The sequence below is a fragment of the Mytilus californianus genome, unplaced genomic scaffold (genome assembly GCF_021869535.1).
Source record: "Mytilus californianus isolate M0D057914Y unplaced genomic scaffold, xbMytCali1.0.p SCAF_2, whole genome shotgun sequence".
In the NCBI taxonomy this organism is placed as follows: domain Eukaryota; kingdom Metazoa; phylum Mollusca; class Bivalvia; order Mytilida; family Mytilidae; genus Mytilus; species Mytilus californianus.
This window is the reverse complement of record NW_026262668.1, coordinates 33,677,428-33,705,341: the sequence shown is the minus strand read 5'-3', so window position 1 is coordinate 33,705,341 and position 27,914 is coordinate 33,677,428. Positions and strand designations below refer to the sequence as shown.

At 32.8% G+C, this 27,914-nt stretch overlaps 1 protein-coding gene across 1 annotated transcript; it reads left to right on the top strand.

The window, feature by feature from the left end:
- The first annotated feature begins 4,169 nt into the window (after nucleotides 1-4,169).
- LOC127729757 (N-acetylneuraminate lyase-like) lies at nucleotides 4,170-15,398 on the top strand. The gene is made up of 9 exons (XM_052237631.1): nucleotides 4,170-4,226; nucleotides 6,806-6,876; nucleotides 8,576-8,663; nucleotides 9,493-9,547; nucleotides 10,376-10,451; nucleotides 10,961-11,053; nucleotides 11,522-11,658; nucleotides 13,056-13,227; nucleotides 15,227-15,398. The coding sequence occupies exons 1-9, from the start codon at nucleotides 4,213-4,215 to the stop codon at nucleotides 15,385-15,387; spliced, it is 867 nt and encodes a 288-aa protein (XP_052093591.1). The 5' UTR covers nucleotides 4,170-4,212; the 3' UTR covers nucleotides 15,388-15,398.
- Nucleotides 15,399-27,914: the final 12,516 nt, after the last annotated feature.

The following is a 27,914-nucleotide window of genomic DNA, read 5'->3' as shown; positions in this document are numbered from 1 at the left end:
AAAAGAAAATGGATGCGTTAAAAAATAAAAATATCCCTTTATGAATTTTTACGCGTCCGAAACGCTCTTCTGGATATACCTTCATCAGTACAGCAGTACAGCTTAAAGCCAACTATTCAAAAGACAAGGATGTATAAGTACCGACAAGGGACATTAAACTTGTTTTGTAACACCCAAAAAACTTCTACTAGTAATAAAATCATTTTCAGTTCATGCATAATTATAGAAAAATCAGGAACTGTTGTATGATTGCCAATGAGACAGCTATCCATCTGAGAACAAAGGACGTGGATGTAAGCAACTAAAGGTCACCATACGGTCTTGATCAGCAATGAGCAGAACCCATGCCATTTAATAATAAAATGTGTAACAATTTAAACGAAAATACCAACGGCCCTATTTATGTTTAAACAATAAATGAAAAAAAAATGTGGCAGACACATCCAACGACAACCATTGAATTACAGGCTCCTGACTTGGAAAATGCATATACTTTATATAAATTCTTAAATATGGCTGAATTTTGAAAGTTTTTGACAGGTTTTGAGTATTCACTAACAAAGAAAAAAGCGAATGATGGGGACGATATTTGTGTCAAAAGGTACCAAAAAACCACAGTTTCAAAAAAAAAAGCAAGTTCTATCAGAAGAAAAACGCTTTGCAATACGTTTCAGATGCAAACTTATTTATTTTGGTAAAATGACGAAACATGTAAAACCAGTTATGATGTATCTTTATAGTACTAATCATTATTTATAAATAGCTTACATTTTTTTTCAAGTTGACGGGAGAGCGCATGCCCTATAGTGTACAAATCTAGATTGAGAAATCGACTTTCAGAAACTGACTATTTTCAAAACAAATTCCAAAGAAAACATTTTCATTACCAAATTATATTGTTATATATTGATATGTAGCACCCACTAGGTGAGGTATGTCTAATGACCAGCCCCTCAAAAAGTCGTCGTTCAGTGACCATATCTATCCAAGACGGCGACGTTCTTTTTTCATGTTCACCCAAAGGGTGACGAGGGAATAGAAATATGGTCGCTACAGGTCTTCTTCCGACCGGCATTTAAACCCTTGCCAAAGTTGGGCGTCCATTTGGCTGTGCTGGATGTACAAGTATGCAGCCACGTCCACTGCCAGTCGTGTAGAGATAATGTCATGCTCTCTGCACAATAAACCATTTCAACAACTCTTTGAGGGGTCCGTAAGTGGCCTGTTGCAAGGCAAAATTTCTGTACGTATCCAACATACCCTCATTTTCCAGTGGCAGTCCAATTTTCTCCGACCTTCATACCAGACGGCCTCTTTTACATGACCCACCTATTGTATTAAATGTTAATTTATTCTCGTCCAGAATTAAATATTTCCACTGGACGTAAAGCATCCAACAATTAAATGATAATTTTTTTTATTTTATGTTCATGTTTTTTTTTTTGGTGGTTAACATACAGCAAACTTGTCATGCCAACAAGAAAATGTAAACTTACCATCATCCTTGCATTTATCACATCCTTCTAGAAAAACACGTATTCTCTATCATTCCAAAGAAAACATTGCCATAAGTCTTACTGTTATCGTCAGATGACGCAAATTCTTACCTTGATCCTGGAAATAAAGAGTATTTATCCATACGGGCTCTGTGAAATACCAGTAACTTGGAACTCCGAAGGAGTCTTTTTGTTGGGTGGGATGCATGACTATTATAACGACGCAATGTACTGGCTATGTTGCAAATCTTACAGTAATGAGGTATTCAGTTTTACATTTGGAAGTTATGATATGGATTCAAACTTTTTCACACCAATTCCTGGCTCCAATAATACACTTGATTCTATGGATTCAACATTCAGTCCTACAATAAACTAGAGGCTCCCAAGAGCCTGTGTCGCTCACCTAATTCTACTTTGGTTTTGGAAATCATGTAAAAATAGATTAAAATCATAACAGATACCCTAATAATGAGTGAGGCCAAATTTGGTTTAATATTGGTCCTGTAATTTAATAAAAAATCCTGGTGGCCATCTTGAACAGTAAATCGGCAACAAAGTAGCAACACTTCATCAGCACCTCATAAGAAACATTTATGCCATGTTTTGGTTTCATTCCATTCAGTGCACCTCTTGAAGAAGCATTTGTATGTATTTCCCATAGGGTCTTATGTTAAAGGAAGTCCCCCCATTGGCGGCCATCATGGATGAAGGATCAGCTACAAAGTAACAAAACTTAGTCAGCACCTCATAAGGAACATTCATGCCATGTTTGGTTTCAATCCATTCAGTGGTTCTCTAAAAGAAGACATTTGTATGTATTTCTCATAGGGTCCCATGTTAAGCTAAGTCCCCCGCTGGCGGCCATCTTGGATTATGGATCGGCTTCAAAGTAACAACACTTGGTTAGCTCCTCATAAGGAACATTCATATTATGTTTGGTTTCATTCCATTTAGTGGTTCTCTAAAAGAAGACATTTGTATGTATTTCCCATAGGGTCCTATGTTAAACTAAGTCCCCCGCTGGCGGCCATCTTGGATAATGGATCAGCTTCAAAGTAACAACACTTTGTCAGCACCTCATAAGGAACATTCATGCCATGTTTGGTTTCATTCTATTCAGTGGTTCTCTAGAAGAAGTTCAAAATGTAAAAAGTTAACGACGACGACGGACGACGGACGACGGACGCCAAGTGATGAGAAAAGCTCACTTGGCCCTTCGGGCCAGTTGAGCTAAAAAAAGAGACTGAAGGACCCAGACCAAATCTTAGTGCTAAAACAACTAAATTCTACCAACACACATACAAGAAAGCCAACATAAGACTACTTCCTATAAACTGTTGTAGAATGAAATGCAAAAGATCTGAATTTGAAGCTGCGATTTACTATATTAAACAGAACCTTGTTTGCGGGACAATATCATTAACTTGGCAAAAACCTGTCATGAAATGCGATCCAATATCAAGCAACATATTTCGCTAAACTAAAACTTTATAGCAATGGAACAACCAGTCTGAGAGTTTATCATATCGTGAGAAATTGAATTGGTAAAAGTATGTGGGACCAGATATCTCTACATTGGCTCGTTTTCTATGCCTCGTAGAAGCATATAATCATAACGAGAGTAAAAGAGAAATAGAACTTCGAGACGGGAAAGGAGGCTACCATGTTATACTTTGCGTCGATATAAACTGGTCTACACCTACTGCAAAATCAAATTCAGATAACCTTGTACAATAGAGTTTAGCAGGTGTACACAAACTATTTAAACTCGCACAAGTGCACGAACCTTCCACATGTGAAGAAAAAACTTGCTCAACAGTTTCATCATTAGTCAAATATAAATACACTCGTCATATCTGAAAATCAAAATCATAGTTACCAAATGAAACCAAAGTACAACACACAGGAAGCACTTTGCAGACGCAGACTGAAATAAGATCACATAGAAAACGAGGGATATATCAGACTATCAACCAGGTATATGTTAGGCGACAACAATGAAACCCTAATAAAAACATTTAAACAGAAAAATTCCAAACATGTACCATGTGTAAACAATACACGCTTCGCGTCGAGAAATAGTATGTCGGGGACAATAAACTTGCTATTATTATACTTCATGTCAAAATGCCAGATTTTGATTGGTTAAAACGAGGGAGACAATTTACTCTATCCCATGGCAAGTATACTCTATTACCCTTCACGGAGACGTTTGATCAAGTGTGCGCTTTAATAAATACAGTTGATTGTTATGTACAAGACGTCATAGTTTATTACTTTGAATTTGAAATTTAATAGACAGTAATAACAGAACATTCATTATAATAAATTAAATAACACATATCTGAGAGGGTTATAGAGCAGATTGTTACCCCTCGAAAATACATTGTCAACCTTGGCTTCGCCTCAGTTGACAATGTTTTCTCGGGGTAACAATCTGCTCTATCACTCTCTCAATTATGTGTTATTTATATATTGTCCTCATAGCCAGTGAATAAGTATATACTATTTCAGCTCACTGTGGCAAACCTAAATATCGTTTTGTTAAACATGTAGGAAAGTAACTTTTAAGCACTTTACCTTGTAAACATAATCTTTCGAAATGATTAATTGTAATCAAATTTCATGTACATAAAAAATAAAATACATGTATCGATATTTTAAGGAAAAGAAAATTTGGCTGGAAGGCCTTGTTCCTGCTGTCTTTACTCCGATGAAAGAAAATGGGTAAGTTCTATATGTAACAAATAAACAATGGATACATCATTCAATGTGCATTAATAAAAGGAAATAAAGACAACAATGTTACAGAAAATAAAAAAAAAACCAAACAAACAAACGAAAGATTCGACACACATTCCCCCGTCAACAGAATGACAAAAAGAGTCTGTGAAAAGTAGGTGATCCGGAACAAACGCAAATTCGATCAGTAAATCACACGATTCAATACATGAATAAATTTAATACATGTATCAGCTCAGTATTTTCTCAACATAATGAAAACAAGACATTCCAAGAACAACTTCCATGGAAATGTTCAGATTCAAAGGCTCATGATCTAGTAAAAATAACTTAATACCGTAAGTCATCCTCAACGAAACGCAAACTCGATTTGCTACTACCAACTTCGACTAAAATCGAGACAGTTCTTGCATTTAAAAATGGCAGAAGGAAGCGCGTTGGTTACACAGTCTGTATCGATCAATGACAGTCAAGAAAAACAAACACATAAATACAATAAACAAAAAATTGTACAAATTTCATAATCTATGCTCTTTATAACGGTAAGCAACTATAGTGAACTGATGAAGGATAAATAAACACATATAGCACCAGTGCCAAAAAATAATAATCTTTATTTTTATTATTATTATTATTATTATTATTATTATTATTATTATTATTATTATTATAAAAACAGTTCTTTGCATTTATTTCGACGTTAAGATCAAATATTGGAGCATGAAGAAATTTTCAATTATTGTATTTATCACTTTCATAAAACATTAGTTTTGATCAAAGCTAATGCATAGATTATACTAGAACACACCCTCGACATCGCCGTTTCGTGGCTGAATTAAAGTACCTGCGCCTTATTTCTAGCCTGGATTTTTAGTATTCGTATTCTCATCTGATAAAGTCATGCTGATTATAAGCTGCACAGTTTTCTCTGCTTTCAAAATCTTTCTTTTTGAATCAGTCAACCCGGAACTTGTTAATTATTGGTAATATTAATTATGTGGAAAACAAAACGGCCTTGAATTTTGTAATTTTTAATCAGCATCATTATCCCATATTAGTTATAATTTCTATATAAAGTTGAATTCTTCGATTCGTCGATTTTACATCATGCCGGCTAACAAATTGGAAGGTTCCTTACACCTTATTTTAGCCTGGATTTTTAGTATTCGTATTGTCATCTGATAAAGTCAGGCTGAATTTAACGTGCACAGTTTTCTCTGCTTTCAAAATCTTTCTGTTTGAACCCGTCCTGCTTTTTGTACTACAACCGGAAACTAAATTTATGTTTTATTACATTGTACTTATTGTTTTGGGGATGGTTAACCTTCTGGTAGTAATATCAGTTACGGACAGGCTGGGAAACTGGGTAGGCAAATGCTCATATTCAATCTGTACCGATGCAGTGTGCTAAATGTCATCCTTTACACCATAGCCCATTGTGGTGCTCCTTATAAAGGAGGAAGATACAGAACATACATACATGTGACAAATACTATTGGTATCTGTATCGGATTCGAACCGGAACTTGTTAATTATTGGTAATATTAATTATGTGGAAAACAAAAGAGCCTGGTATGGTGTAATTTTTAATCAACACCATTGTCCTATATTAGTTATATATAAAGTTGAATTCTTTGATTCGTCGTTTTTCCGTCATGCCGGCTAACAAATTGGGTCTCGTTATTTTAGTAATATAGATAAAAGAGTCGTTTGAAAAGGCGAAATGATATAATAGATTAAAGTTACGTGTCAGTTTTGAGCTTATTCATATATTGGACATGTGTTTATAATAAATGGTGGATTTTATTTATTTTCTAGTTTTGAGAAAAAATTAAGTAATAGGGGGATAGGATCCTTGTCAATATAATCAAAATATGGATCTGTAATTTCGGAATCGGTAGACCAGAATTTTAATCAGATTGACATCTTTGTCTTTTTAATTCATAATACACTTTGATAAATTATTGTTTGATTCATCATAAATAACTGAACGATAAATTTCATTATTTCTCATTGATATTTTGAAGTTATAGGATCCAACTCCAAATTTTCGACTTCAATGAATAATAGATGATGTCCTACAAGATGTCATCTCTCGTATTTTTTTTTTTAAGATTTCAGTCATTAATTCAAATGAATAATAAACAAACTGTTGGAACATTTTTTGAAAGACGTTCTTTTGAACCCCTGCATTTGACGAAATAAGAAAAAAAATACACAAATGGGGCAAAAAGGAGTGGGGTGGTTGGGGCACAAATATTAAAAAACATTTGGAGGTCAAAATACGGTCTTCAACACTAGGATACTATTCCCTATACATGATGTCAAGCCATAAACCTTCTCGAGCGTACAAGTAACAGCAAAGAAGAATCAAAAGTACCAACATAACGTGACTGATTTCTAAAACATGTCAATGGTACAAAATGTATATTTACTAAAATGTTAATGTGTTCTAAGGCAAAGCAATAAAATTCAAAGTGTGTCTTATTTCTTACATATGATCTGCTTTTCAAATATTTTACAGATAAATATTTTGATTTCTGTCTGATTTTTTTATTTTGCAGTGACATAAATTTTTCACAAATTGAACCATACTGTGAATATCTAATAAACAACAACATTACGGAGATTTACGGTGAGAACAATTTTTCAATGCAATTTATTTGATTATTAGTAATATGCATCATTAGTGTTTTATAGTTATTATTATAATCCAACTCCCACTCGTTATGAAACCCCCAAAAAAGACACACGGAAAATGGAACTCATAAGTCAATGACAAACTGACAACGCCATGGCAAACAAATGAAAAACAACCAAAAGACAAACAGTTTATAATTACAAAACACAACACACAAAACTAAAGACTGAGCAACATGAATACACAAAAAAAAACAGGGGTGATCTGGAAGGGATAGTAGAACCTTCCCCACATGACATCCGTAGTGTTACTCCTATAAATTACTTTCATAAGGCATCTTGCAATAGCAGAATGTTAAGACATCACCAATTTCGTAAACAATCGGTCAAACACATTTTCGAAACCTGAAACTTGACCAAATGCAAAAGAAACGTATACCCATCACCAGTATCAGTTACCGAATGTAAATTCAGGCGACAATAGTTACCGATGTTAAAATCGATTAGAAAGAGACAAATCAAGGTAAGAAATAAAAACCGATGGAATCGGGTGAACTCCAAAAGGAGCGAGTCCGGGTGAGTCGACAGGGTAAACGCCACCTGATATGCATGCATCATCCACCATGCGAATTCACACCCAGTCAAAATGTCACAGTCGGGAATAGGACACAGATCAGACTGGTATATAACGATCTTACACGGGGAAAATATGTCGCTAGTAAGTTGAAACACCGATATATCGTATCGGTCAACCAATACGTGATGGTGACCGTAAGACTTTCACAGTGTTGATTTTAGTCGTTCTTCCTCATTACTTTGTTGTGGTAGTTTATGTGTTAGGAGCACAACCCTAATAGTTAAGTATATATACCGCAAACATGCAGCGTAACGTATTAATCGAGATATGGCAAAGCCATGTGATAGAGCAAAGGGTATGTTATTGTTGAGAAATGGGAAATTTACAATTGGAAAGTTTAAAAAATCACGTTTATCATATATATTCTAGTTTGAAGTCGTCTATATGTGTCAATATTGAGGTAAAGATCAAGATATGAAGCAGACCTTCTACTTTCGATAGTTATCTTAATCATAAGTATGATTTTGATTTGTATATAATATCTATTTACTACATGCAATCTGTAACTGTTTTATATGTTCTAATTATGGTACATGTACATTAAACTATCATGACTATACGATTGTGTTAATATGTTGTATGTTTGCTTTTTTTCTCTTATTATTATTTTTTACATGTATTGTATATGAGGGCCTCAGGGAAGATTAGTAATTGTAACTAACTGTGTTTACCCTCTTTAAATAAAGAATTTATTATTATTATTATTATTATTATTATTATTATTATTATTAGTTCACTAGGATATATGAGATGCAAGCACTCTTTGAAATATGAGTTATTGAGTGACAGAACTTAATTTTTTATGTCTGAAAGTGAAATTAAAGAACTTTGCAAGATACTAAAATACATTTAACCTAGCCGTTTTTCAAATAAAGTTATGTCCATGCCATTCCTGATCGCATTGATATAGGCTTTAACTAATGTACACACATGTTTACTGAATAGTTCAATAGGTCGTTACGGTAATTTATTTGAAATTCGTGGTATTAAGCACATTAACCAGTTGTGTTTAAACAATGCAAACCAATAAATATAACAATTTCGAAAACCGTTGCAGTAAATGGAACTACAGGTGAAGGGAAATCATTAACAAAGGAAGAAAGAAAAGAAGTCGTAGAACATTGGATTAAAGTTTCCAAGAAGAGGTACGAATTCGATATTTAGGAACACTGTCAACTTTGTCATTTTAGTAAACTCATCTAATATTAAGGGCATACGATATACAGTTACAGGGGGAGGTAATGACGTTGTTAACGTAAAATGTTATTTTCGCGACGTCAAACTGTGACATATCTGGAAAAGATGCATTTTTCGACTGATTTTTATCATTCAGACTGATTTAACTTAAAAACGAGTTTATGGACCCCTCTTTTTTAAAATGACATTAGGTTTGATTACGTATGAAGATGATTTGTACCAATTTTTATGAAAAAGTCACCGATGAAAATTTTTCAATTAGATGAATATACAGCAAAAACTGCCGATTTTTTTCTAAAATCATAAAAATTAGATAAAATTAAATATTTCCAAGGAATTTTTATACAAATTTAGAGCATACTTATGTAAAGAAGATTTTCAAAAGTTTTTACAAAAATCCGCTTTTGTTTATCTTTTGAAACAAAAATGTTAGGTACATGTATGTCTATCCAAAGGATAAAAATGTCCAAAAAAACGAAATTTTTAGTAAATGTCTAAAATTTCGACCCAATTTATATCTGAAAGTAGCACATGCATGTCTATTTTTTATTACATATTTGAATTGACTAGGTGAAAAATAGCTTGTTTCCAAATTTTCGTAAAAAAAATCACCGTGGGATCAAAACTGTTTCGTATGCCCTTAAGGATTTGTATGAACACCCACATGAAATGAAACACATGCAATGTATTTAATCCTTCTTACATTAATATCAATTAAAAAACAACTATTTTTTTATGCTTCATTCTGAAATACAGTTGTGTTTTTCTTTTTTCTAGACTGATTATAATAGTGCATGTTGGTTGCATTAACATGAAAGAAAGTCAAGAATTGGTAAGTCCATTCAGTGTTAGTCTTTTTGTGTATATATTTATGACACAAGACTCACATATCATATGCACTTTGAAATACTTTAAAACTGAGAGCTCGTTTTTATTTTTCTGTTTTTCATCATATAGTCACAGCCTTTAACATAAAGCAAACACATACACCTCACTGTAAGTTCAAGACACCTTTTAGCGGTTTTAGCATCGATTTCAGCACCGGTTTTAGCGCCGGTTTTAGCGGTTTTCTTGATATCGATAACCCAAAGTTTGGTATTGTTTGAATTCTACTTGATTTTAAGACTAGAGTTCAAATCTAAAGTTCATCACATGACTTAAGTCTTTAACGTTTGTAGAGACTGAAGGACTTAAGCCTTCTTTAAACATAATTTTCTATTGTTGAAATTATTTCCTTTAATAAAAGAACTTCAAAAATGCTAACTTTGCAAAACACAAATCATTTCCTTGGTCATTTTCTGTAAATTCACTTTTCATTAAACCTAAAGTTATTCGAAACAGTTAATATGTTCATTCTACACATTGATTCAGTTGAAAGTATCCAAAAATTGCATTTAATTGAAATCCCGCATAAAAGAAATTAAATCTCTGTTGTATTATAAAAAAAGGAGAAGTGGTATGATTGCCAGTGCGAGAACTATCCACCAAAGTTCAAATGAGGTGGGGGTAAGAATTACATGTATAAGCAACCGTAACATCACTTTAATGACATTAATGTTAACATAGAGCCATGTTGTATTTTAAATGTTTGCTTTTTATATCATAAACCATTTAGTACAATAGTTTGCAATCAGTTTTAACCAGATTTTTAATTCCTTAGGCTAGACATGCTCAAGACGTTGGTGCTAATGCAGTGGCATCTTTACCGTCCTTATTCTTTAAACCGTCAAACATCGGTAAGTACGGTTGTACAATAATATTGTTAATGTGTTTGTCATTTGAAGAATTTGGTGATACTATTGATTTTTGACAGTTTTTATTTAATTCATCCACATATTTAGAATCTAGACAATATAGAACTTGACATATTGTACAGACACCTGTCTATAGTTGGAGTATATGTGTTGTCTTCTAGATGTCGTTGGTATGCTGTCTTAATGGCATCTCTATTTATTCATATCAATAATCTTAATCATCAACTATCATATCATTCTTAGCATTGAAATGACAGCTTAAATAAAAAAAAAATATCTGACTGAAAATTTCTGCCACATATTAGGATTGAAAACCAGTATTTGTTTAGCATAATAGTCTGTAGTATTTTAAAGAAGTAAGAATAAGTCATACAGTTTTAGGAGATCGGACGTCACGATTTTTTTAGCACAGTTTAATATCTGTAGTCATAATTATAAAATTTAAGAGCCAGTTGCAAAGAAACGTATTTTTACAAGATTTTATTTTACAGATGCCCTCGTTCATCACTGTGCAGAGATTGCTAAAACTGCACCAAAACTGCCTTTTATTTATTACCATCTTCCAATAATGACTGGAGTAGAATGTAAGTACTAGTATAACATTTATGTTTGTCTATTGTATTAAAAGCTTCATCAATTATGTTATGTAAAATACAGATTCTAAACCGAACCGAACATCACTGTCACATGTCATTGGAATGATCACCAAGAGTAATCAGACTGTTATTCATTACGAAGATCAATGGAAATTAATAGGCATTTTCGAAAAATAAAGTTAGCAAAAAAATGCTTTTTAAGAGGGGTCAGGGGTCTAAATTATTTTTTTTAATAATTTACAAAAATGTAGTACATTGTATACATCATGCTTTTTTATGTCAAAGTTGAAAAGAACGAATTAAACAAAGAAAATCTGTATTTTTTAAAAATGAAATTGCAAGTTCAGGCTAATAAAGAATTTAACAATACTGATTAAAAGAATTCTCCCAGTTACTGAGTTTCTTAACCTGGTTTACACGTACTCTCTCATATTTATTTCAATATTTGTGTTTTAGTAAACATGGAGGATTTTTCATACAGAGCACAGAAAGAGATACCAAACTTTGGAGGAATAAAATTTTCTTCCAAAGACCTTCCAGATATGATTGGAGTGGTTTTCAGTGGTGTAAATGTTCTGTTTGGTTGCGATGAGGTAACGCTTTTTATCACCATTATTATCATTATTCTTATTATTAACATCATTGAAATTGCGTTAATTAAATTTTACCAGCCTCAACAAACGCAGCACTTTGATTTTTTTATGGAATTCACTTTTTTAGAAATTTCGTTGGATATTTTCGCTTTCATACATGTTTCGTGGTAAACGAGTCCTAATTGAATATATACAGACTCAATCATCAATCTAAACTCACAGTTAGGAAGACGGAGTTATATAAGTTCTTCTTGGATCCGAATCCCTTTATTTCTATTGTTTAATTGCAATTAGTGCACCTTTGAAAAATAAAATATTTGTTTAACTAAACTCCCAGCTCACTATACAACTCCTGCAATTTTAGATTTATGTTTGAGTCTGTATGAATTCATTTAAACTCGTTTTCACAAGGCATTCCCTCTGTAGCTAGTGCTTAATTAGCGCCCCACATTGCAGTCATAACAAAGTACACTGTTAATATAAGTAGCAACAATTAAAAAGTCAGCACTACCAACAGATACTCCCCGCACCCCACATTTATTCATAGAAAAGGGAAAAAGTGGCATCTATTTAAAAGGTGCAATTGAGACAGTATGCGGACAAATAAAATACTTATTTTTGGTGATTTGTGGTTTGCTGACCAATTAAGCTTTTATCTGATGAACTCTAACTTGCAATCGGTTGACATAGTATAGAAAACATATCAGTTTTCTTTCTTTTTTATATTTTTAATAATGGTGAACTTGACCTTTTGACCCCAAAATCAAGAGGCCTTTTTCTCTCAACTTTACTTTTCATCTGTATAAGTTTCATTCTAAACAAGCAAGCGAAACTACGGTTACCATCCGGAATCCAATGTTAATCTTTTCTTCTTTTTTCATTAACGGTGACCTTACCATTTGAACTTTTGGTCCCAAAATCAATAGGATTCTTTACTTCCCTATATCTTTCGTTTGTTTAAGTTTCATTCTAATTAAGCAAGTTTAGGGCTACTCAAGTTATCATACATTACATGATTTAAATAAATAACCCTTTTTCATCCTATTTTGAAAGTTTCTGCTATAACATGTTATCTTTACCATAACAATTCAACTATACTCCGAGAAAACAGAATTATTCGGAAATGATTTAAGGCAACGATTTTTTAAAAGTGTTTCAACTTGAAATCATAGCTGATTGATATAAGTGAAGCTTCATCAAAACCATATGTTGATGCCTAATATAATTTTAAAAGCTCAAAATATTAGTGTGACATTTGTTTCTGGATATATATCTTTTTTCGAAAACCACAAAATCACAAACTCTGGAAACAAAAGTATGCAACTTATTTTGTAAAAACAAATATATTTTATTATTTCATTTAACTTTTTATGTTTATTTTTTATATATATTTCTAGCAATTTGTTGGTGGTATAGCAATGGGAGCTCATGGTGGGGTTGGTAGTTTGTATAATTTTATGCCGAAGGTTTACCATAAAATGCTAGCATTAATAAAACAAGGAAGCTTGCCAGAGGCCAGGGAAGAACAAATGAAAGGACAAAGATTGTGCCGTGTTATGTATAAATATGGTAAGTTAATAATAAACAAATACATATATATATATAATGTAAATTGTATATCTTAAGTTTACACTGGTTTTACCGTCTTAGGATAGAAACATTGAGGATGTAGTTTTCATTTCGTCTTTCATTTCAATCGAACTAAAGCACTGACTAATGATATTTTTTAATGCGAAAACATTCCTAAATCTTTCAACAGCAAAGAATTAATGCGTGATAGACTATTAATTCAGTAAAAAATGTTGTATTTTTTTCTTCCGTCTGGCAATTTATTTTAAATACTTACTTATTATGAGACTTCATGATACCTGTTATGAGTATTGTTCATATTTCTTGGTATTCTCGAGCGTCCTGCTGTAGTGAGCCTATTTTGACCCTGCTTTCATGGATCAGTGATCAAGGTTTTATTAGTTGTTGTGGTCAAGTCCGTATCTCAGATACTACAAGCAATTATAGATCAACTATATTCGGTAAATGGAATTGTTGTAAGGTGTACATGTTGCCAGGCAGGATTCATCTGATCTTGACCTCATTTTTATGGTTTATTGGTCAATGTTGGTTTTTTTTTCTTTTCGTTCTGAACACATATGAAATATTCTGAGAAGGCCGATAAAGAGACCTAGTAACTAGATCGAGAAGTTATATGATGTAATTTTAGGTACTGCAAACATGGTGTAATATTTACAACTTACAAACTTTGGCGGACAAATCAATGGGAAAATTCAATACCCTAGTTTCCTCGATAGTCCGTTGTGAAATATAGATACAACAGAAAGATAAATGGGTTGGATACAATTAAAAATTAAAAGTTTCATCGGCACTATGGTCGCAATCATCATGAAGTTTTTTTGTTCAGAAACAAGGCATTGCCATTTCTTTTTTCTGTTCTCAGGCGAAATTATCAAACCAACTTTAGTTATGACTAGATTCGTGTTTTAAATAGTGAAATATTATCTAAAACCAATAATTTGCTAAAATTTTTATTATATTAATTTCTGTTGATATCATGATCTTTGACCGAGTGACTTCAGAATCATGAGACTTTTTCAAAGATCCTATACAAAATTTTATTCTATTATAATGCAGTCTTTGACTATAAGCATGACCTACAGTTTTAAATTTGAAAATAAGAAATATGTTACCTACTTTGTTGAAGATTGAAAATACTGTTCAAAAGAAACATAAAAAAAAACATTTAAGTCTATCTATTGTTATCTTGACTTTGACATAATAATGTCAAAATCAAATTTTTCAAATATTATTTGCAAAAGATAGTTTGAGGGTGACTAAAAAGGTATTGTCCACAGACAAAAATGTTGACGTCCGATCGCCTTTAAAACTCAAAAGAAACAGCGCTTTAATTGCAGTTTTTTTTATCACAAAGTTAACTCGTTGATATGGTCATAATTATAAATTAACTGTTTACAAAACTTTACATTTTTGAAATACTAAGGCTTATCTACCTCAGGAATAGATTACCTTAGCTGTATTTGGCAAAACTTTTAGGAATTTTTGGACCTCAATGCTCTTCAACTTCGTACTTTATTTGGCCTTTTTAAATTTTTTTGATTCGAGCGTCACTGATGAGTCTTTTGTAGACGAAACGCACGTCTGGCGCAAATACAAAATTTCAATCCTGGTATCTTTGATGAGTTTATTTACAGAGTATGAAAAGTTCGGGGTATACTTCAATCAGACACCAATCCATCTAAAGCATCTATAGTAATCACCATATTTACTTCAATAATAGACAGATGTTATACAATATATCAAAGTGTTCAACATGGAAGTTGCGTGTTTTCTTTCTTTATGATATGATATGTACATCTTGTACCTATTTCACTTCTAATAAAAATGATAAATTAAAAGTAAAGAATATCGACCTCAACTATTCTATGCAGTTGCATTTTTGTCTTATTGAATATAAAAGAAAAAGAAAAATTGTTTGCGAAGTCTGAATTTCCGTTCTTCAATTGGTGCTTAACATTACTTGACATTTAATTTTCAGGGAATCTTCAAGGTGGGAATGTTGCCGCTTTAAAACAAATTATGTCATATACAGGAGTCGAGATGGGACCACCAAGGTCACCAATGAGAGAATGTACCAAGGAAGAAAAAGAAAAATTCAAAGGCGAACTTAAAGCAATAGGGTTCTTTGAGTGGCTTTAGTTATATATGTTGTGTATCACATTAAACAATATATATATATATGTATATATATAATAGTTAGTCTACTGAATTGAGCATTTTAGTATTATTTTTTCTATCGAATATTAGTTTTTCATCATTTGGTGGATAAACGTTTCTTCGCTTATGTTTTATGAAAAATTTAAAATTTAGTCTGGAATTTTATTATCAAAAGTCGTACCAGGTAATAGAGAGGCGACAGATATCAAAGGGACATTCAAACTCATAAGTCGAAAACTAAATGACAATGTCATGGCAAAAAAAAAACAAAAAATAGACCGAAAGGCAAACAACAGTTTACAAAACACAACATAGAAAAATAAAGACTGAGCAACACGAACCCAACCAAAACTGGGGATAATCTTAGGTGAATCCTGAGATTTTCAGATAGCCACTTCCTGCTTGGTGAAACTTAAATAAGTTTGATATGTTCATAACCAATGAGTATGCCATTTTGGATTTATTCGTCTAATAACGAGTGGGGTATTCATTACAAGATAGCGCTTGCAACCCGTTTTTTAAATTAACTTAAGATAGAAACAAAACGTAAAAATAACCAATGTCTTTATTTTTTATTTCAAACTCGTGTTCCACTAGTAAGTGACACGACTATAATTATAAAATTAAGAAGATGTGGTATGATTGCCAATGAGACAAATCTCCACCAGAGACTAAATGATATAGAAGTTAACAAATATATGCCAACCTACGGCCTTCAACAATGAGCAAAGCCAATACCGCATATATAGTCAGCTATAAAGGGCTCCGAAATGAAGGCTACTTCAAAGCCAATAAGAACTTATAAACTAGATATAGACGAAGCCCCCCCCCCCCCCCCCTATAACCTCTGCTCAGCTATATGCATGTCATTGAGTATAGTTCTACATGATAGTTTAGAATTGACAAACAGTGATGTTGAAGTACAACTTGAAATTGTCTGTTTGTAAGACACAAATGATGCCCCCGCTTGACCATAAGAAATTAAATTTTGTAAATATTTGAAAAAGATCAAAATCTTGTAGACATGCATGCCTCTATCATGTGTGGAAACATCCTACAATATATTAAAGCTGTAGCTCGGAAACTGTATGAGGAGATAGCCGGACATATCATGTATCTTTATCCGGACGGACGGACGAACGTACGAACGGACGGACTGACGGACAGGGGTAAATTATTATGCCCCTCGACATTTTGTCGCGGGGACATAAACAAATCATGTATATAAGTCTATAAGCACGTCAAAACCTCTAACTAATGCTTTTTAACACTTAAATCCAGACAGAGTAAAAATCTACTTGGTAAGGTAAGGAATACCAATTCATCATTTAAAACTAAACCTTATGGAACGAGCATATTTTGATATTTTACCTAGTATGCGTCACCGTTTATGGATCCTCATTGCGTTACCACCTTTTTGCAATTCCATTAAATTAATGTGTACATGTACTTCACCTAAAAAAAATACCACATCCCGCACATTACTCCATGCTTGTCCCTCTTGCTTTGCATAGGCAGAGATACAGTTTGTTCTACGTATGTGTTCTTTCTCTTTACAAAAAGCTCTAAAATTGAAGAAAAATAATGAGTACTTATTTCCCGGTCTACCATTGAGTTTGAAATATTTATTCTGACTGAAAATATATATTTCATTATGGAAAAGAAACTACCTACCCTTCCTGAATACCTGAGTTCACCTCCGATTTAAGCTGTTTTCCTGTTGCCCGATTTTGAGATTCTCTGTAGTGTGTTGTGCACTTTTCGTCTTGTTGTCTTTTTTTTTTGGGGGGGGGGGGGGGGGAGGGGCATAGTGTTATCTGTTTTTATTTGAATTGTTGTTTTTGGTTGCCCCTTGGTATATTTTTCTTACTTTCAAATTTATTTTTCAAAAAATACTTATGAACTTTTTCGAATTTCTTGTTACTCAAACATGAAAATTGGTTGTAGCAACTGATGTTATTGTTTACACAAATGCTACATTTCTAATTTTGTGTATACGAATTCCAGGAAAATCAGAAAGCATACTTGTGGAAGGAATCGAGTACCATGCTGACACGGTTTACTTTTTTTTGTTTATTTGCTTCAATAGGCATGTTTATCTTGTTTCCCCCTTTTATGATAAGAAAGGTATCTGAAAGAGAACCGCCGCTAATTAAGTGCCAGTTAACCCACCGCTTTCTTTTTTTATTTAATAATTTGCATTGGACTTTTTCTACAGAGTCAAATTTGTTTAGTATAAAAAGATAAAATTCTATCTATCTTATTTAACTTGAAGCATAAATATTTAAATCCTGAAATTCGACCGTTATTTGAAACATTGAGTGTCCGTTTGGCTGTTTTGGGATGTATAAATACATGCAAGCAGTCACTACCGCCGAAAATGAGAAAACTGCCACGATCGCTGCACGTTAAATATTTAAGAATCATCAAAACAACTCTTTGTTGAGCACTTAGATGATCTTTTGCAAGGTAAATATTTATTTTTATATCTCTTTCCTATAGCTACATATCGTCATTTTCCAGTTGTATTCGAAATTCAGCCGGACTGATTTATTGTTAAAAACAATTGTTCTCGTTCCGAATATGCAAGACATGTTTGTCACTGAATGATAGGAAAACCACAACCAATCAATCAAATTTTTGACATTATTAATCTGGATAATATTGATTTACTGACAATATTACATTATTGTGAAATTGGTGAACCTAACACACTGTTCGGTTTAAAAAAAAATCTGATGTGATATGTCATTTCAGAGTTATGGTAAAACAAAACGGAAAAGGGAGAGGGGGCAGAAACTGGTACACAGTTTTATTCACGTGATAATAAAATAATGTCCATTGTTTACTGTCTTTTGATAACAATTTTGTTTAGTAAATCATACTAAAGTACCTAACCTAATTATTCCCTCAACGGGTAAATAAAGAAGCGATCCGTTAGAAAAAATTTAATCGAGATAATAAATACTAAATTTATTAAACGTTCACTTAATCTTTAAAACATGGCGTGAACCAAAACTATTGATAATATTATAAGATAAACCAGAAGCTCCGTACAGACTGTATTTCTCTTATGTCATATGTACGTTTTTTGACCTGATCATTGAAATAAAATATGTTTGATTGATTACGTGAATATAGGGACTTGGGTCAATACATGTATGAGAAAGCAACAAACAATAACAAGACCTTTACTTTTGGCTGTTTTTTGCTGTGCATGTACTGATTTTGTGTCATGGTTCATGGATACCCCATATCCTTTGTTTTTCTATCAGCATGACATTTAGAAGTATATATCTCGCATCGGATTTTAAATAAAATAAATAAAGAGCGACTATCTTTGATTTCGGATAAGTTCTGCATGCAATTTCAAATTTAAACTAGATTTGTAATTGCTAGCAATAACGGATGGCACCCTCGTCTCCCCATTGCCAAGGTAACGGCAGCCATTTTGAAGTCCCAAAAATCAAATAGTGTATGTACACATACTAATTGACATTGTTGTAAAATTTTATTAAGTTTGGAGGATTTTGAAATTTGTTGAAATTTTGCTGTTTCCATGGTAACGGCGTCCATTTTTAGAAATTCCAAAGTCGAATATCATCTCTTGACACGCCACTGAACATTTCTGTAAATTTTCATAAAGTTTGGATCATTTTGAAATTTTTGGACATTTCTGCTGTTTCCATGGTAACAGTGACCATTTCTAAAATTCAAAAGACAGATGTTTCATGGGCACATTCCATGTTACATATCCATAAAGTTTTGTTGTATTTGATATTATATTCCTTAAGAAAATGATTTTTTTATGTATTTTCCCATAGGGTCAATGTTAAACTTTCGCCCTGTTTCCATCACAATGGCAGCCATTTTGGTACTTCTAAATACTGTCTGCACATCTAGGCATACCAGGTAACATTTCCATAAGGTTTCATAAGATTGGGTCTTAGAATAAAGGTTTAAGAATTTAGATTTTTTTTTACATTTTTTAGTTTCCATGGTAACCGTGGCCATCTTGCACATTCCAAAGTTAGGTGCACAACTTCACATGGTGGTCAACATTATAGCATAGTTCCATCAATATTGGTCCATTCAATTCCGAGAACTAGCGCGGACAAAATGTGTGGAAGAAGAATAAAAATAAGGAAAAAAAGAAACGTAGAATAACAATACGTCACCCCAACTCCGTTGAGGGTGCCATAATAAGAATCAGAAGGAACCATTTTCGGAATAAAATGTTCTGTAATTAGGCCTTTCCACCTTGCCATGAAAAGACCTTTTGATTTCGTTTGACTTTTGTTTATGAATTCTGGCTTTTGTTTCGATATTTGGTATGATATCGAACAGTTATTGATTGTGCTTTTGAAACTCACCGTTTTTAACCAAACACTTTTCCATATGGGAGTTATCTCCCATTTACTATTTGTTGTCGCTTCTACTCAGAAAGCGTAAAAGTTATCACTTAATGTCAAGGAATAGTAAATGGGTTATGTCACAGATTTTGTTAAAATTTCACATGCGACTCTTGCACGACAAACACTTACAGTAAATCGAAAAATAACCAAGTTTACTGGTGAACTTGCTTAAATGTCGTTGAATGAAATCCTTCAAAGTGGATGTACATTTGTATAGAAAGCTCGTAAAATCGATGAAAAACCTTCTGTTTATTGTCTCAAAATCATGTAATCATATCTAAAATCAAATCTTTGAAAAAAAAACATAAACAAAAGGACGCCTCCGGGTGCGGGAGTTTTTCGCGCATTGAAGACCCATTGGTGGCCTTCGGCTGTTGTCTGCTCTATGGTCGGGTTGTTGTCTCTTTGACACATTCCCCATTTCCATTCTCAATTTTATACTATAGATTTTCTGAAAAAATAAAATGTTGTCGTGTAAATTTCCATTCTTGAAATCATAACAGGAACAGAAACAAGAAACATAAAATTTCTAAAATTTACAATTTCATATAGGAAATACAAAAACATTTATCATGAAAGAACAGTTCTGTAAATTAAGATTGCAAATAGAATCACCTTTAAACAAAGGGATGTACAATAATCATTTTAACAGGAAAATATTGGAATTAATCGATATATCAAAGTAGAAATTGAAATAAAAAGAAAATGACTCCAAAATCATATTGAATCTTACAAAAGAATCCTGTTAAACCTGGACATTTCGACGAAATATAAAAATACCTTTAAGGTGACTGTGTTAAATGCATAAAGATTTTCAGAGACTAATTGATATTTTTTGTTGATGACATTCTATTAATTAAAACTATTTTGGTCGACGATAAAAATGTTTGAGTTTTGATAAACACCTCGATATTTGGCGTTTCATACATAAATAAATGTCTACCAGTGTAGAAGTTTCAAAACACTCCCCAAAATCTCTAGCGTGATTTGAACCTTAGATGGGGTGTATGTTTTGCTCATCGTTGTAGGTCAAATGTGTGTTAAATGCATTAAGATTTTCAGAGACTAATTGATATTTTTTGTTGATGACATTCTATTAATTAAAACTATTTTGGTCGACGATAAAAATGTTTGAGTTTTGATAAACACCTCGATATTTGGCGTTTCATACATTAATAAATGTCTACCGGTGTAGAAGTTTCAAAACACTCCCCAAAATCTCTAGCGTGATTTGAACCTTAGATGGGGTGTATGTTTTGCTCATCGTTGTAGGTCGCACTGTTCCATATCATAGTCGCTTACATCCAGGTCCGTTGGCTTCTGGTGGATAGTTTGCACTTCGGTACTGTCATGCTTTATAACAAACCTTTCTAAAATTGTCCATTAATCATGTTATATGAAGAAACTGAGGTTTCAATTCCCTCAGGCAAAGTTGACCTTAGATGGATTAGGCTATTGATTTAGAATCCTTTTTGGTCATATAGCTCTTCAACTGTTTCGGTTCTTATACATTCTTGGCTTTAAAATATTCGGCTTTGAGCGTTCCTGATAAAGGTAAATCCAGAAAAGCGCTTCGGACGCACGAAATTTATAACGTTTTGTTTTCATTTTTTGCTATCATACCACATCTCCTTGGCTTTTTTTAATGAGAGTGTTTTGCGACTGATGATGAGTGTTTTAAACATATATGCATAACACTCTAGAGTTTTAGGGAAATTAGAAATGCGTATATTGATTTTTTTTAAAATAATGTGTCAATTTTTCAAAAGAAACTTGTGTCGACTACCGTTTCCAAATAATATAACTATAAATAGCAAAATCCATTCTTTTAAATTTGGTATATGTCAAACCCCCGAAAATAACTCGGAATAAAAGTTAAAATATCTCGTGCCCAACTGCATGTCCTACAGAAGACCACGATCAGTGCAAGAATTCCCCCCAGCTTGTTTTTTTCAGGAATCGAGACAATCAATATCTAATAGTGAAATTAGAGGGTCCAGTAACAGAGGTTTCATGTGTTTTTGGGGAGGCATAGGACGAGACTGTAACATATTATGCGACACAAAAACGTTGTAGTTATGCACCTGTCCTAAGTCAGGAACCTGATGTTCAGTGGTTGTCGTTTGTTGATGTGGTTCATAAGTGTTTCTCGTTTCCCGTTTTTTATATAGATTAGAACGTTGGTTTTCCTGTTTGAATGGTTTTACACTAGTCATTTTGGGTCCCTTTATAGCTTGCTTTTCGGTGTGAGCCAAGGCTCTGTGTTGAAGGCCGTACTTTGACCTATTATGGTTTACAAATTGTGACTTGGATGGAGAGTTGTCTCATTGGCACTCATACCACATCTTCTTATTTCGATAAGCTAAAAATACGAAAACTTAATTTGCTTCTTATTTTGCATTTTGTTATGTTATCTTTCAGAAATGATTTCTTTAACAATTCAAATGCCCTACAATAAACAGACTTTTTTTTTACAATAAATTGGAACTATATATATATATTTCATTCGAAAACAAAGAATATGGTGCAGATGTACTGATTATATGATAAGACTGCTTTGCGCACACAAACATTTACATGTTTGTATAGGTAATTTTTCAAAAGCTTCGGTTTTCGTGTATCTGAATTTTGAACTGTTACGTAAACACTTATCTAAAGTGGACATTGATAGTCATAAACATTCCATTTGTGACGTAGACAGTCGCTCAGTAAATTCCATTTTCGATAAACCTATAAAATAACCCGAAACAATCAAAATAACGAACTCGTGATAAATGTGTTGTAAGTTAGTCACCATAACCCCTTATATACATTAGATATCTTTTGAAGTTCACTTTTTCTGGAAAGAGATGGCAGTCAAAGTTTCCTATCTATTGGTTCTGTTAGTTGCAGAATGTTTCGGAAAACCTAGTCCAGGGGATAGTTTTCCAGCAACAACAACGAAACCAACTCCTACCGAGCAGTTTGGTAACGTCTGGAAGTTAGATGTACAAGGGAACTACTGGTTGTTTTGGAAAACGAACTCAACACACGTTATTTTTGAGACACACGTGAAAACTAAAGGATATGTTGGTTTTGGGCTTTCGTCCAATGGTAAAATGTTTCCTTCTGATGTTGTCATCGGATGGGTCGACAGGAATGGAACAACACACTTTAAGGTTTGCGTTTGCAATAATCACAACATTGATCATTTGAAAAGAGAGATAGAGAAAGGGGGATACATTATGAAGTTTCCAAATACTATGTACATTTGTATAAATAAAGTACCAATTTGACAACAACACTTTATGGGACTGCAATTTTTTGAATAAGTTTGTATTATATGTTTGATATAAATAAAATAATCATAGATATCAGGATTCAAATTTTATACACCAGACGAGCGTTCGTCTACAAAAGACTCATCAGTGACGCTCGAATAAAAAAAAAAAATGACAAAGATGCTGTGTGTAAAGCTTTCAAATTTCCAAATACTAGCGTTGGACGCTGAAAACAAGTCTTAAAGAAACAAATTACATACATATTCAGTAGTTCATTACGTCTAATCAATTTAATGAAATTCAATTCATTTGTAGGATTGTCACACTGAAGGACACTATGCACCGATTATTGATGCTAGTCAGGACTGGTTTTTGTTACTTGGCAAAGAGGATAATTTTGGAACAGTTTTAAAATTTTCTAGAAAGTTGGATACGTGTGATGATAATGACTATCTTATAACGGTAATATATATAATAAATGATTTAGTTTAATTGGGTCTTTTTCAGATGTCATCAAAATTATCTTGCACATGGACAGATTGGATTTAAATTTTTTTAAATCTTATTTTAAGGAGTCTTACCTCAAATAAATGATCATCGGAGGAATCTCATTACAGAACGACATGTTCATCACGTATTAATAATAGATTTTACAAAAATGTAGTAAGATGTTAATTGAGTTTTTATCACTTTTTTTTCAAATTACTTAGACTAAATTATACTAGCAGGTATTATCTTGAAATTTTTCTACTTTTCTATAATGATATTCAAATTCCGTTTATCTATCCGACAAATAGAAGATCAGCTGAATATCTCACAGTGCACTATAAAAATAAGAAGATGTGGTATAATTACCAATGAGACAACTCTCCACAAGAGACCAAATGACACAGACATTAACAACTAGAGGTCACCTTTAACAATGAGTAAAATCCATACCGCATAGTTACCTATAAATGACCCTGAAATGACAAATGTAAAAACAATTCAAACGAGAAAACTACCGGTTTGATTTATATACAAAATAATGAACGCTGCCAATGTTATACTGTGTAGTAATTATACGCCCGTATACGGGACGTATTGTAGTATACCGTTGTCTGTCCGTCCGTCCGTCTGTCGTCAATATGTCGGACAATAACTCATAAAGGCTTTAACCAATTTTCATAAAACTTTGGTGAATTGTTAATATCTATTGACGTAAACTCCCTTTCTGTTTTTATAAATTTTAGATTTTATGTTTTCGAGTTATGTGATTTTATTCATAAAAGATTCAGTTTTCGGACAATAACTCAAAAATGCTTTGAACAGATTTTACGAAATTTTGGTGACTGGTTTATATCTATCAAGTAAGCTGCTTTAAGTTTTTTTTAAATTTATTTTTTATATAAATTTCTTATATGACATAAGGGAGTTGTGGAACTTTATTCGTTGAAAAAGCGACAGGTGTATTTTGATCTCATGGCGCAGCTCTTTATTTTCATACTAATACACAATCTTACTAAATAAATATACACATAATTTTACTTTTCCTTTCTTAAGACTACAAATGTATAATAGATTTTTTTCTTCTTTATTTTATGTCGCCTGGTTGCTGTCTCACTGACGTATACCGTATGCATCTCTTTTTATTCCCAATTTCATTGTTTTCCAAGAGCTCACGATATCACAGCTAAAAGACTCCACATTCCGATTAAACGTGGTTATGTATATTTTTTTTTATTAATTTGCTTTTATTGAATCTGACATATTGTATACTAGACACCTGTTTAGATTGTCCTCTTTAGATTTTTTGGTTATTTTTGTCATTTCGGGTGCTGTCGTATTGACAATACATATCCTTCTGTTCACATTTTCAATCTTTTTATTTTTAAATGTCAAAGTATCATACATAAATCTTTAAACTTTCCGATTGGACATAGTTGCGTATTATAAAACATTCCGAACAGCATTTCCGCAGCATTGGTCTAACTGACATGAAGTCCAGGTCACCAAATACATAAAGCAACCCTTAAAGTGTATATCAGTCAGTCTGCTATTTACATGTCTAGTCTACCATAAACGAAACAAAAGGGAAGTGCACAAATCGTTTAAGAGCATAGTTCTTTCAAAAGAAGTAAATATTAAGGGCAAACGGTGCATTTCACTTAAGATTTAAGCGATAGCGACCGTGAGACCCGTAAGCAATTTTTCGATATAGAAACTGATTTTACATCCTATATTTCAGGAAAGTACTGTCAAAGTAATCTTCTCTTACCATCCTGATGATCCTGCATCGTTTAGTTCCTTATCATGGCATGGTGCAGAAAGACGAGGGGCCAAAAGTTTGATGTTGCTGTCATCTGTTAAAGCAAATGAATATGTTCCACCTTCTGATGCAGAACAGTTTGATATGCTTCACCATAATGTAAGGAACAGTTACTGTTGAAAAATACGAATGCAAACACTGTCTAAATTATTTGAATTATCACTCATATGCATTAACACATCGTACATTTAACCTGTATCACTTTGTGTGAGACCCAAAATATACGACAATACAGCGCGGTTGTCATAAAGAAATAGTTTTTCTTATATTATTATTTCTCCATTTTGTAAATGAAATAGACTGTTAACGGTTTCACTTTACTGTATTTTGTTGAAACAGTTCAGCATGATTAAAGATGAAGTTCATTTCATGGTGTTTTTAAAATTATGTGTATTTCGGTTTATGAACAGAAATTCTATTTATTTTCCTTTTGTAATCGTCAATGACGTTTGAGTATGAAAATTAAACTGGTTATACTAAAGAAAAAAAATTCCATAGATGGTATGTGCAATTTTTAAGACTAAAATTGAAGCAATTATGATTGAAAATAAAAATTTTACAAGTTATCCTTTGATGACATTGATAATCACGGACCGTCCGAAACAGACCAAAAAAAAAAAAACGCTCATTGATGGAAAACTAGATAGTTTGTACTGGTAAATTAACTGATTGCTGAAATGTATGATGGCTTATTTAAAAAAAAAAAACATTATAGAATCACTTTGTATAACTTAGTTGTGACCATTTAGTTCAAGCAACCTTACAAGATTTGAAATTTTGCAAAAGAACTGCATAATTTAAATCATTCTAGTGTTGAAAAACAAATTTGCCGAAGAACATTTGGGTCCTCGAATATTACTTAGTTCACATGATATGATTTTCTCTTGAATATTGTAGTTCCATGTACCAGCAAAGAAAACGACTTATCAATGTAAAGTTTTTAAAGTCCCGCACAAACCCCAGAAGTATCATATGATCAGGGTAGGTACTTTTATTTGTTTCATGTCGAAATTCTTTCATGAATACTTAAGATTATCAAGAATTGTTTGATTAAAGTTAAGGTAGGCAAGGGTGTAAATATACTCCCGCTCCGAAGGAAGACAGTGTACTGCTTTTGTGTGTATGTCCGTCCGTCCGTTCCATGAAAATTTTGTCGTATTTTTATCAGGAACTTCAATTCACAGCTTCCAGAAATTTGGTATGGATCTTTGTGTGAACATGCTTCACAGTATAATGTATTTTCACATCCATCGGCCACCTACTTACTATTTACCGAAAACTAAAAACATGTATGATATTAACATGACATTTTCGTCGCATTTTTTTTTCTGGAACTAAAAGTCATTGCTTCCTGAAATTTTGTATCATTCTTTATGTGAGCATACTTCACCATTTGATGCATGTTACATCCATTGATCTATGAAATTAAACTATTGTTGTTTCATTTGATAATTTCAGTATGAACCAATAATATCACCAGGTAATGAAGACTACGTTCATCATATTGTGGTTTATAATTGTCCAACCGCTACAGATGCCGATAATGACAAGGTATTTGATTGCTATGGACGTCGACCTAGACATCTAGACTGTAGTGATGTGGTGATTGCATGGGCTGTTGGTGGTGTAGTGAGTAAACTTACTAACGAGTTCTATTTCGTTTTTTTTTTCAAATAAGACATAACTTTCGTTTTTCCACTAACCGGTTGAAATAATGAAAAATATGTTCGCAATGAATCATTCTTATCAACATATCTTGATAAGTATTTCCATTTAATTTTTAATAGTGAGAACTATGCAGACATCTTGAATTAGAAAACAGTTTACTTGTAATTTATTTTTGTTAATTCTGCATTAGACTATCTATGATCAACTTATCGTGGGTTAAAGCCTACTTAGACGGAAGTTCGTACTTCATTTATGATATTCAGTTGACACTATCTATTAGAATATCCACCAAAAATAGAAAAATGGCTACTTACAGAAATGATTAAATGATCAGGAAAGATCAGGAAAAATGTACCTTAGATGGATTTGGCCATTCCTTTAGGTTCCCTTTCTTATGGTTATGAAGCTCTTCACGCAGTCAGGTGCTTATAAATCCTTGACTTACAAATTTTTGAATTTGAGAGGTCCTGGTGAAGGTTACTCAAGAAAAGCGCTTCGGACGCAACAAATTAATAAAGTGTTGTTTTTATTTTCTTGCACTGGGTTAGTACAGGTGCGCTGCTGGTGCTCTCTTTTTTCCCCGCGATCAACAACTCGGTAGTGATCAGTGCTTCGATATTGGCATGTTTTATGACAAACCTTTTCAAATTCTCCATTTACGATTAATTTAGATTCTAATCTTCTTATACAAAATTGACCTGAGATGGATTTGGCTATTGTCTTAAGGTACTGTTAAATCCATGCTAAACCAACGCGCTTTGGACGCATCAAATTTATAAAGTTTTTATTTTCATTTTACAGAACATTTTGGTGAGATTTCAATTAAAGTACAGCATCCAATATTTTTGAAATTAAACA

Coding starts and splice junctions, on each gene's coding strand:
- LOC127729757 (XM_052237631.1), top strand. Junction 11,054..11,521: donor AATAATGACTGGAGTAGAAT/GTAAGTACTAGT, acceptor TTTGTGTTTTAG/TAAACATGGAGGATTTTTCA. Junction 11,659..13,055: donor TTCTGTTTGGTTGCGATGAG/GTAACGCTTTTT, acceptor ATATATTTCTAG/CAATTTGTTGGTGGTATAGC.